Here is a 13208-nt window from a genome sequence, read left to right as displayed (position 1 = left end):
CCACACATGTATACATATATAGATAGTAGTAGTCCGTCTCATTTATTGCAAGGAAATCGTTCGCTGCTAGTTAGCTAAGTATGCTAGCGCTCATTTAAGTAAATTAAGATTTATTCTAGACTTATTATTAATGACGGTGTTTATAGTTACATGCAGCGCATAGTGAAAAAAAAAACGTTGAAGATGCAAATCATAAATATTACAGCACATATTGCATTATATAATGTGAATAACTGAGTGGCGGAAAACATTGCGGATTTAACTTACTAGTAAGATACATAAATTTGGTGCATAAAAATCTAAAAAGATGAAGGGAGACAGATCATCTCTACTGTTTTTAATGCCTTTTTATAGTTTTCTTTACCTTTATATTTCATTCGATACTTTTTAAGAACTTTGTTGCCTGTCAACTACTCTATATGCAAAATATTTATTTCAGATTACTTGAAGCAAGGAAAACACCTTTCTTGACAGGTTTCAATCGATTATAGGGACACCAAAATATTTTCTAACAGGAGAGTATGGAGTAAGCCTCATTTGAAACTCTTCCCTGCATGGGACTTCGTTCGACTAAACGATTAGTTATCATGAAGATGCTATTGTCTACCAATTTCTTGGTTAGGAAATAGTGGCCAGGTCTTCTTATTCAGTTCCAAACCCCAACTGAAGGAGAAGTTAATGATCTACGCCTATCTCTATTGTGCCACCGTCCGCTTGGATGATCATTTAAAAGAATTTAACGGTTCGTAAACTCTAATTGGGAAAAACTTGCGCAAAAATCTTGAAATCTGAAATATTACTTCCTTCGTATGATATTATTGGCAGCCGTCTTGAAGGTGTTTGTTTGTTGTTGCCTAGGAAAAATAATACAAGCCTCCATTAAGCGCAGAGATTTGAGAACTATTCAAAAGATCAAGTCCTAAGAGCCTTCTTTTTGTGCCTTTTTTATTTTTAAACCAAACTTAAGTCTCTTCGAAAATTTTATTTCGGATAGATGCTATAATCTGTGCAATTTTATTTAATTTTTCTTAATTCGACTGTTTTTTATATTTTTTTTATGTGTGCTATGGTCTGATTAGCTACTAAAATTATGTCATGTATATTGAAGCAAAGCGTGATTTGGCAGAAAGTGATTTCTTATGTTTAGCGTGTTTATTCAGTAGTTTAAGCTGATTCATATAAAAGAGCATGTGTAAATTTCAGGGAGAAAATTAGTCCCCACTTCTAAGTTTCTTCATTCCGAATATGCTCAGTTTTCCTTGAAAATTGCATGGTTTATTTCCTGGTACAAAACAAAACATAGAACAATAACTTTGCTATTTGCAACAGTTTTGTTGTTCTAAAAGTGGAACACTTTACGCCGCGTGAACGCCAATTATTTAATAAGGGAAGTCACTTGAACAATTGTTTTGGTGCTAAATCTTTGAATGTAGATTTCTCGAGAAATTCGCTTCATTCGTTGACTTGTTCTAAGTATTGTTTTCATATACATACTCACTTATGCAGCTTACCAATGCTGCCACCATGTTAAAAATATTGAGCAACAATTGCAGAGGCGGTAATTTATAATAGGAAAGTTTATCATTTTAAACTTGAAAATCGTATTTTATTTTTTCATTAAATAAATTCCATTATAAAAATTCGTAATTCTTAAAACTAATTTTTATCGCTTAATACCAAATATTATTATTGCATAAATAATAAAAATATATAAATATTTCAAAAGCTTCTTAAGCTGTTTAACGTCGCAAAGCTTAGAAGCTTTAGTAGAAACCCCCACCGCATACCCTCGCCAAACTTAATCGGATTTACCCACACGTTTTCTATAGCTTTTTTCCGCTACGCGGTGCAGTATTTCCGCTGAAAATCGACCGGTATTCTGCACAAGCTTGTAGAGGAAACCGTTTGTATCACGCAATAAATCATATGGATGACCGAATTCGACCAGACGACCTGCATCGATAACCATCACTTTATCATTGTCCATAACGGTGTTTAAACGATGAGCTATCGTCAGTACCGTGCAGTGTTGGAAATTCGTGTGGATGGTTTGCTGGATGAGCATATCAGTTCTATTTAGTGAGATAGAAAGCATAAATAAATATTATTAGCATGAATTAGGCTCTTAACCTAACCTAACCTAGGCTCTTTAACTCACTCTGGATCCACATTGGCTGTCGCTTCATCCATGATTAGCAATTTATTGTGCCTCAGTATAGCTCTCGCCATGCAGACCAGCTGCCTTTGGCCCATACTGAAGTTCGAGCCACCATCATGCAGGCGACAATTCAAGCCACCTTCCAAAGTCGAGACATAGTTTTTCAGTTTGACATCTTCCAAAGCGCGCCACAACTCTTCGTCTGACTTCTCTTCTAGCGGATCGAGATTGTAACGCAGTGTGCCGGAGAAGAGCACCGGATCTTGTGGTATAATCGACACACGACTGCGCAAATCATGCAAACCCAAGGCGCCGATGTCAACACCATCAATCGTTATGGCGCCTTCATTGAGCGCCAATCGAAAGATTGCTTGTATAATGGAGGATTTACCAGCACCTGTTCGACCTACAATGCCGATCTTTTCCATTGAATTAATGGAGAAGTTCAAACCCTTAAGCACCGGTTCGCTTTGCTCTGTATAACGCAAGTACAAATCTTTAAATTGTACCGCGCCAGTGCTCGGCCATGATTTAGGCAAAACTATGACTTTTGTGTCGGTCTTCAATGCGGGTTCGGACGGTAACTCAGCATACTCGAGCACGCGCTCAACACTCGTCATATTATTCTCCATTTCGGCCGTCTGACGCATACCCCACTGACACATAATTATCAATGTCATGGACTGGGTAATGGCTAGACCGACATCACCGCTGTAGAAATCCCTTTCGATGACCAAAAAGCTGAAGGTAACCGCTAGTATATAAAGCACACAAATGAGATCAGTCCAAAAAGCGAAAGCCCGATTAACGCTGACGTAGAGAAATAAAGCCGATGTGTTGGTATTCTGATAGCTGTGGAACTCCTTATCCAAATGGCTGGTACCATTGAGCGCGCGTATTGTGGTGAGACCCTGGAAGGTCTGATTTGTGTGTGAGTAGACGGGGCTGCGTGCTGAAAAGTAGAAGACACATGAAGTTTTAATGGAATTTTATTTATTTTTTTGAACTTACTCATGCTCTCGATACGTTTGAGACTGCGACTTGCGTTGATGTAGAGACCGCGACAGAGGAATAGCAGCGCGATCATTACGAACGCTGGTATCAGCAACCAGTAGTTAGCGAAGGCCACGATCGCCAATACCGCAACAGTATTCATATAAAACTGTAAGACAATGTAAAGCGTAAAGACCGTCATTGAAAATCTGAGCTTTGTAATACTCACCGAGTACGAGTCCAACATGGCTTGCGGTAGCGCTATGTCAATATTACCAATATCACTTGAGAAGCGATTGAGTATGCGACCTGAAGCATTTGTATTGAAGAAACGCATGCGCGCGCGTATGATACCCTTGAAGAGATAATCGTGCAGACGTAACGATATCGCGAGACAAATGTAGAAAAAACCAAAGGTGCGTACGACGTACAACAGAAGTGTTGCCAACATAAGGATCGTATAGATGATTACGATTTCCATACGCTTCGAGGAAAATTCCTCATTTGTTTCATTCAGTTGTGGTTGAGATTCCTCCCAAGTGGCCCTGAAGGAAGAGAAGAATAGAATTATGGGTTTGAGTTCAATAAAAGAGGTTTTTGATTTGAGCAAGGAAAGTTGGCTGTCATTTTTACTCACCATCTCGCTATGAATATATCCATTCCGGCTTGACAAACTCGCGCTGAGATGAACAACATAAGTATCACTAATATCAACCAAGGCATGCGTAGAGCTTGGAAGTACGCCACATATGTATGAAGGCGAACCGAACCCTGCATTTGCTGTTCCTTACGTTCCGAACCCGTATCACTAGGCAATTCAACGTTCTCCGCCTTTTCCTCCGTCGGTTTCACCAACATGCTCTCCGCATGCATCAATTTCGGCCGTTTATCCACTTGTTCTTGCGTTAAGCTCAAGCGTTTGCTGATTTTCTGTTCAAGTACCTCATAAGTACCCTGAATTTCTACAACGCCCGCTTCCAATAGTATAACCCAATCGGCCTCTTTAAGATTATGCACACGATGCGTGACCATTATCCGTATCTTCGTGCTCAGATAATCCTGGAAGCAATTGCGTAAGAGACGTTTAGCCACTTGTGAGTCGACAGCGGAGAGCGGATCGTCGAACACATAAATATCGGCTTGACGGTAAACAGCGCGTGCCAAACTAATACGCGCTTTCTGTCCGCCACTTAAACTAATACCACGTTCACCGACTATTGTGGAATCGCCATACGGCAGCAGCTGTAAGTCGCGCTCCAGCTCGCAGGCTTGTATCACATCTTTGTACCGTTGGGCGTCATAGGGTTCCACGAAGCAGATGTTGTCGCGTACGCTAGCTTCGAATATCCATGCCTCTTGTGGCGCATAACTGATGCGTCCGTTTACCTCAACATTGCCTTTGATGATCTCCAGTTCTCCGATTATGGCATTCAAGAGTGTAGTCTTGCCTGAGCCAATATTGCCAACAATGCCGATGAATTGGCCGGGTCGTATGCTGAAACTGATGTCGGAAATGTGATGCTTACGTTTCTCTAGCTTTGGTGAGTCCCAACTGGCGGTTAGATTGTGGGCTAAAACACACTTTTCAATTGCGCGCGGGTTATGCACACGTCCCGAGAAGTTACCCTTTTCATTCTTATCGACATCAACACCGAAGTTTTCAACACCACCATCCGCGGGATCCTCACTTTGCATTAAAAATGTGACTATACGACGCGCACACACGAAGGTCTCCGCCCAAGTGGTGACGGACAGCGGCCAGAAGTGCAGCAGCGAGTCGTTAAGCGCATCGTAATATGAAGACACGATGAAAACCTTGCGCGCCGATATAATATCGCCGGTGTATACGTAAGCCACCAGACTAAGAAAGAGCACAAATTTCGAGATCATATTCGTACATTGCATGCCCGCGTAGATATTCATTGAACCCTTTATGGCGCGTATTTCCTTCTTACGCGTATTCGCTATTAACTTCGCAAAGGACTTCTCCCATGCATACATTTTGATCACCTGTATCGCTGTGATTATCTCGTTCATTAACTTCACACGATCATCTCCGAACTCAGCGAAACGATGCCGATACTTAGCGGCCGCCTTCGCTGCCCAAGCCTGCAACGGTATGAATATCGCAATCGCCGCAATTCCCACAATAGCTGGCCAGCCGATCTCACGGTACATTATATAACCAAAGACAATCGCCTCAACCGGTCCCTTCCAGAGATCGTGAAAGAAGTAGAAAGTAGTATCGAACTGCGGCAGATCCGTGGAGAGCACCGATATCGCAAAACCGCTCATACCACCATTGTCCGAAGTCACCGAGGAACGTAGACATTTGCGATAAATAAGACCAGCAACGGCGACACGTATGGCCGTGCCCGTTTTGAAGAGAAAGAACATGAACGGATGAAAGCATAGTGAGGCGATGAGTGCGCATAACACAATACCGGTGGCGGAAAGATAAGCTTGCTTCTTAGTAATGTCAGTTTGTCCGTCGGCGAAGTAGGCCACGAGCTCGCCGAGAAATATGGGCTGGAAGGTGCTGTAGAATGAACGAAAACATAGTTATTTATTAAAATTTGGTTATATTATATAAGATACTCACTGCAGCGTGATCTCCAATATCGAATAGATGATGCACATTGGCACAAAACGCCAGCCGAAGGCTCTGAAGATCATATGTAAGAGACTGGGCTTCTTTCGACGTACCTCCTGCTCCCAGTATTTGATAAGTGAGTTTGATAACACCTTGCTATCTAAATATGGCACATGATCATAGATGTCATCTGCTCCCAATTTGTCTTGGTAGCCTTTTTTGAAGACACCGCGTGTCCAACTGTAAAGAGAGAGTCAAAGAATGAGTGATTGGTTAGAATTCGAACTTTTAGGTGTATATTAAAACAAGTAAGATAGCTCCGACCGCATTTGATATGCTATATATAATATTTAACGGTGATTGGTGCCAAATTAATACTAATTTTCCTTAGCTGAACTTGTGGAACACTTCTAATTTTTATATATTAAGTTATCACTTGAAAATTCAAAGTCTTTAGGCCACCCTATATAGGTTTAAAGATTAAAACACGCCTATTTTAAGTGAATGATGGCTTATAAGTACTATTGTTAGAATATACTCTAAAATAAATATACTCAAGTGTCTCTTAAGTTATATAAATAGATATATGTATATGTACATCGTATGTACTACATATGATGTACATACATACTTATGAATACTCTATAATCTTTTACATTTTATAATCTCAAAGTGCTTGATTTTCTACAGCAAGTGGCAGATCTCTGGAAAAGTGCTAAATGCAGACAATTTTTGAGGACCGCTACTCGAACTAAATACTTAAATATTACAGGAAAATTATTCCTCAATACATATAAACTTAATTGCTGTTTAAATAGCTACATACGCTCATGTGATTATGTATTGGAAGCGCGAGTAATTCTACCTAAATCACACTTAGTAAGCAATAACAAACATTTCTGCGCAATAAATGGATATTATTTATTATCTGTCAATATTTTCTTTTATTTACTTAATTTTTATTATCTCAACAACAACAGAGTGTAATATATAATCACCCAAACAAATACAACAAATCGCTGGCATATACTTTATTAAATAAATAACCATATAATTTATATAATAGAAGTGTGCTCAAGATAAATACGCGCTTATTTATCTGCCTACACAAATTCAACGCACAATTGTGGGTATATATGCGGTTTAGGTTGGTACTTAAATGTGGTCAGATAATTTTTACAACAATTTGCCCAAGTCTCAGTGTTTATATTGATGTTAATTGAGTCAAAAATATCTTGAATCTATTTTAGGGTCAATTTAAATGAGTGCTTCAGCTGTTTCCCTTAGCGGTCAAAGTTCAAATTACTATAAAATGTTTTAGCATATATGTAGCTATGTATAGTAGTCAATACTCTATAAATAAAGTCATCAAAAATAAATGTAGCTTATCAAAAAATGATGTTATAAAGATTATATTACCTATACTGGAGATGTGAAAATTTGAAAAATCGTTCACTATATTTTAAATGACCACCCTAATGATTATTCGTTTCAAAATTAAGGTTTTTTATTCAAGCCAGTTAAAGGATGAAAACGAAAAAAATATTTTAGTATTTAATATTAAATATGTTTCAGTGATGACTCAAAAAAAAACAATTTTGTTAATTTTTCACTAATTTTTTTTTAAGAAACTAAGCAATTCCTTTAGTACTCTGTCATTTTTAGAAATCGAGCTGAAAAAAATATTTTCTGATTTTTAAGAATCACCCTAATACATCAAAGATATGCATAATTATTTTTTTGAACCAGCTTTTTGAACCGAAAATCGCTGGTGATATAAAGTTAGAAAAATTGCAAAATCTGATACTAAGAGCCACCCTACTGTATATATTAATATGTGTTGAAATAACTGAGTACTTACCGTTGTAAGCTCCCCTACTCTATCATAAAGAAAAAATACATTTTAAACTGTCATAGTATATTACTGTTGATGAACATTTAAAATTCCCTTCAAAAATTTGTAATCCCATCAAATAAATTGACATGTGACAGCTGATAGGCGGAGACTATAAGCCAACTGTCGAATCATTTTTGTGACGTAGTACGGTTGTTATCAATTCATCAAAGTACAATTTGTTAATAACTAGTTAATTTGTTTATAATAATTAATATGATGAAATTATCGGTATGGCTGCAATAACTGATTTTTTTATAATAAATGTTGGTATTTCATTGCAGGTTTTGAACTAAAAATATATAGAAGGACCATAATTGGTGTTTACATTTCTTTAGCAGTTGTAAGAAACCTGGTCTTTAGAATTTGCTGATGTAAATCTTAACATTATCCAACAAATGGAGGGTCTTACAAATTCGAAGATCAACTCTGAATGGCTGATGAGCAACCTCTCTCAATTGTGGTAAGTACACAAAAGCAATATTTTTTAGTATTAAAAACACCAAAGTTCTTTTCTAATATGTCATAAAATCAAAAAACAAGCATGAAAAGTAAAATCCAGATTCCCAGAACCCTTTATTGAGTTAATCCCTTCTGTCTAATTATTCCGTGGTCTAAGTCTTCTCAGCGGGAGTGAAGAGTGAATGAAGTATTTAACACCTGAGGGAATCATTAAATGAATATATTGTATTTTCAATTTCTGTTGACTTTTAACCAGATAATAATTAATTAATAGAATCTGAACTATTCTCTTAAACCCGTATTATTATTTAAACCTATTGAAGATATGTTATGCCGTTATTAAACTTATCTATAATGGATCTACCGAAAGAAGAAAACCGTATAGAATAGTGTACATCGTGAAAGTACGGGAAATATATAAAAACTTTGGAACATGACGATCTTTAGAATTTGGGCCCTTTAAATAATAAAAACTTATGTTAAACTATGAATTATCAAAGTAGATATGATTCCTCGGTTGGGATCTCGTTAAATCTGAAGAATTTATCACCGATTTCTATGAATTTAAACAGGTTCGTTTGTATATTATGATCATCAATAAACTTATCTATCTGACAACATATTATTAAAGACAACTTATAGATCTTAAGTGTTCTAAAGCTTTTTAAAGGTATCCAAATAAGAAGAAAATTGAAGAATTGACATGCAATTTGAGTGCGCTTGTGAAGAAGCCGTCGGGTAGCCTGAGAGGAACATATATCTGAAGATAACATTTGTTGAATGCTTTAATAGCTTTCGCACAGACACCTTTGTATGTCTCTTCAGAAATTGTATCAAATCTAAGATTATCGTGAAGTTCATATCGAAATTCATTCACAAGTAGATACTCATGTTAAATGTTGTCTCTTCTTTAAGAACATTGTTACACACGCACTCCAAGAGTACAATAGTGGCTCTTATAATCTTCTTCTAAAAGCTAATTATACAATGAAAACAGTCAAGTATGTAAATAAATAAATAAATATTTGGTTTTGTATTAATCTGAAGTACGTGCTTTATTTACGACATCTGACTCATGCCACTTGAAGCGTCTTTCTTTTCTTTTTTATTTGAAGTTGAAAATAGCTCACTGCACCACAAAAATTTAGACTTGAATGTACGTGACGTATTATCAAGGCGCCATTTTCATTATCGGGATTTGCAGCGTCAATCTCATTTCTGATTTCGTGCGAATGGCTACGCGAATATTGTGTGTTTGTTGGGACTTTCTGACTTAGTTGTTTACCAAATTTGTGCATATCTCATGTATAGCTTTACTTAAGAATTTTTGTGTTTCGAGACATTACAGACTTATCGCATTTCTCGGGGTGTTTTGTGGCAATGAGCAAATGGAATTTATTGATTTATTTTACTGTAGGAATCTTTTGTTTGACGAAGAATTTGTTAAATGCGTGGAGGTTATAAATTTTATACAAGTCCAACGGAGCCACATAAAATTGGAGTTAGGCATAAACATCAAACACACATGCCTTGAACCACAGCGCTTGTTAAAAGGTTATCCTTAACCTTACGAGATAAGCCTTAGTTATTCATTGCATTATATTTCGTACATAATTTTTTTCAGTGACCTTAGACTTTTAATCGCTCTCTGAAGAGAAGAAACCTCTAAGGAGTTCAGCATATATGGAATTCTAAACAGCGTGTTTTTTAAATTACTTACTTCATTTAAATTCTTCTCGTATTGTAGACTTCAAACACAATACTTTGCCAGAGTGTTTTAAATGCAATAGTAATTCTTTAGATTTGTAAAAAAGGTCCGAATAATCATGTTCAATTTGTCGTTGATGTGAAGATAAGTGACTTTCGGTATTTGTTTTTCAGAATTCAGAGAAAGTCCTCTGTAAGAAACTATATAAGGGTCTTGTCCATGATAATCTTCATATGCGTATCAATTACGTTTCTTATTTAACTAGTAATTAGATGTCTTCGATTCACTCCTTCGATTGTGTACTAGGCTTAGATTGAAGAGGTCTATGATGGACAAGTGAAGTCATAAGAGAGAACCTATCTATATTTCAGTTAAATAACAGAAAAAATAAGGGAGCGAAGAGAAACAAATGAGTTTCTCACATATGCATATTTGTATACTAAAGTAGCAGAGCTGCATATCAAATTGATAATTTCATTCATTAATATAGATATATGTTTGTATTTAATATGTTGCCGTAATAACATTACATATCAAATTTATTGTAACAACAGCATTAAGGGGCTATACCAGTGTAACATTTTCAAAAAATCGATTTTTTTATTTTTTGCTTATTCGATAGTTAATACTTTCAAAAATATCCTGAGAAAGCGTTAAGGTCGTATCTTGGATAGTTTTTGAATGACAGTGTTTTAATGAGCGACCGCTCGCTGGTAGCAGCTATAGTCGAAACTTTAAACGCGTTTTTCTCGAAACGACTTTTCTCAAAACTGCTGACATTATAACTCAACGAGAAATTGACCGATCGACTTCAAATTTAAACTGAATGTTATTTAATATATTTACTATACAATGACCTACGATCTTTTTGATTGGTTGAAAAATGTCAATTTGACATTTAAAAAAAGGACTACGCCAATTGGTCAATTTTTGATATTTTTCAAAAATCGAAGGTCATTGTATAGGAAATATATTTAACTTGAATATCCTTTTTGAATTTTTTTGTTTCTGCAACTCATTCAGCCGGAATCATGTCAGCAGTTAGGGAACTTTTTTTTCTGGCACTTCCGAAGATAGCCGTTAATAATTCCGTTGTTTTTCAATATTTTTGCAAAAAAAAAAAGTAAATGTAGCTGAAATATACCTTATTATGTGCAAACAACTTCAAAACAATTGATCGAGTACTTTCTTTTAAAAAAATTCACGCCTAATTTTTCATAGGTTACACTGGTATGGCCCCTTAATCGATCGCTTTTAGTTTGACCTCGCGCTCACTAGTGTGTTATTTGTTGTTGTTTCTTCTATGTAGTCCTGCTTATTTTTATATCTTCACTTGTTTTAAGTTGTTGTTTTTGTTTTTAAACTACTTTTCTCGCAAATTTACTCACATGAAAAACCATTTCGACAGGAAATTCGATGAAAGTATAGGATTGGGCTTGCGTTTCACACCCTCTTTAGAAGAATTCATCATACACTTTGTTAGCCAATAAGCATGCTATGTGTAGGACGAAGGCGTAATACTCCTTGGGTTTATGTTGAGTTAAACAGTTAATTAAATATATTTCGAGTTTTTTCAATATTTTTTTAAGAATTAAAATTTTTTTTTGTGTCGGTTAAAATTTTTTAATATTGGCTTCTTTTAAGTTCTTTATCCTTTTAAAATTTTAATCAAAACGCGTGTTGAATTTTTGGTAAATATTTTTTAATTAGTTGCAAAATTTTAATTTGTTGGAGTTTTTTTTTGAAAAAATTCGAAAATTTTCAAAATACAAATTTAGTATTTTGATTATTTTTTCATTTTATTTTAAAAAACTTTTTTTTTAATTTTTTTTCGAATATTTTTAAAATTTTATATGAACCTTTCACTAGTTCATGGATTATTGTAAATTAAATTTTTTTTTCAGATTTTTCTTAATTTTCTTTTGGTATATCCTTTGCCTTAAACTTTAAAATTTCACACAACACCGTTAATTCACCGAAAAAACTGCGCACGTTGACCACCTTAGCCGAATCGTACTGCCCGTTATGACTAGCCGCTCCACTAAATGTTCATTTATACATTTTCAATACGAGTGTTAAATTGAACTAAATGGGTTTTTACATTCTATCGAATTTATAGTGGTAGACAAAAACTTCATATGAAGTACCGTTATATGTATAAACATACAAGTACATACCCGATATTCCTCTTGATATGACACAATGGTACTCGTATAACATTTTTTATCTAAATCCTAGTTGACAGCTACGCGTCAAGCAGTTCGGTTAGACAAGCAAGCGAGTGCTGAGTTATCACAAAAGAAGTAAAAAGAAAAATATAATTTAATTTATAAAAATATAATAAATAGACAAATAAATATCTACATATAATTATTTATTTGACTTTCGTAGAAAATGTTCACTTTTTTATTTAAAAAGGCGCCCAACATCGCCTAATCGCCTTGCACACGAGCGCTGTCACACATTTCAGCGGCGAAATGCAACATTGTTGTTGTTATTTGGTTAACGATTATGCAGTTCATAAAAAAAATGTTTATTCAATCTTTGCCATGAATTAGCGTACTCTTAGCCGCCATTCTTCACCACTCCAACACGCTTGTCTTCGCAAACTATGTGAGCCATGCGCAAAATAAGCATCGAAGCGCGTTATGTTTGGCTGCAATTGATAGCGCGCTGATAGGGAGTATCTTATCGCAGGCTCTCTGCGATTATAATTAAAATAATTCAACGAGTTTGTTTTACACGCGTTACTTACTTAATCGATTACTGGGTAGCATAGACATATGAACATATATGTACATACATATGGCTATGGCTGTGTTAAGTGGAAAGGTTTGTCGTATCATCAATATATAAGATATTCTTTTAGTTAAATTTGGAAATTATCAACATTTAGATTATGGTGTGTGCAAAAAGCAAAGAGCAGAATTCTTCAATGAAGCATATGTGACTCAAAAGCAGTTTATACATACATTTCTTTTTACGCTCATAAACTACTGTTACGATTTTACTATCTCTATACAACAACAAAAACTATTTATGAATGAAAGCATTTTGATCGCTAATACCCGGTAGGAAAGCGATAGCTGGCAAAGTGAACGGTATTGTCTTCAACTCCAACACCTATATATTTGAAAAATTACATTAGCTGTGATATATTTCGACAAGAAGACCAAAATGTCACTCTCTCTTTCTTCCTTTCGTATTCTTTCCTTTACCATATGCCTTTCTCTATCTCTCATATGCCTAAGTCTATTTTAATGTATCTCTCGGTAACATCATATCATTTGTGATACAAACATATCTGTATTTCTCTCCCTACGTCAACCTCTTAATCTAATTCTCGGACATTATCAGAATCTAATAACGCAGATTGCGCTTGTTATGCAGTGAGATGCAA

At 35.6% G+C, this 13208-nt stretch overlaps 1 protein-coding gene across 1 annotated transcript; it reads right to left on the bottom strand.

The window, feature by feature from the left end:
• Nucleotides 1-1636: 1636 nt before the first annotated feature.
• Nucleotides 1637-11894, bottom strand: LOC105214620 (probable multidrug resistance-associated protein lethal(2)03659). Its single transcript, XM_054230518.1, has 7 exons — nt 11197-11894; nt 5754-5984; nt 3789-5690; nt 3381-3696; nt 3170-3320; nt 2159-3110; nt 1637-2072 (listed from the first exon to the last, which is right to left on the bottom strand). The coding sequence occupies exons 1-7, from the start codon at nt 11277-11279 to the stop codon at nt 1799-1801; spliced, it is 3909 nt and encodes a 1302-aa protein (XP_054086493.1). The 5' UTR covers nt 11280-11894; the 3' UTR covers nt 1637-1798.
• Between the last annotated feature and the right edge of the window lie 1314 nt (nt 11895-13208).

The sequence above is a fragment of the Zeugodacus cucurbitae genome, chromosome 5 (assembly GCF_028554725.1).
Source record: "Zeugodacus cucurbitae isolate PBARC_wt_2022May chromosome 5, idZeuCucr1.2, whole genome shotgun sequence".
In the NCBI taxonomy this organism is placed as follows: Eukaryota; Metazoa; Arthropoda; class Insecta; order Diptera; family Tephritidae; genus Zeugodacus; species Zeugodacus cucurbitae.
This window is presented reverse-complemented; position numbering and strand designations above follow the sequence as displayed.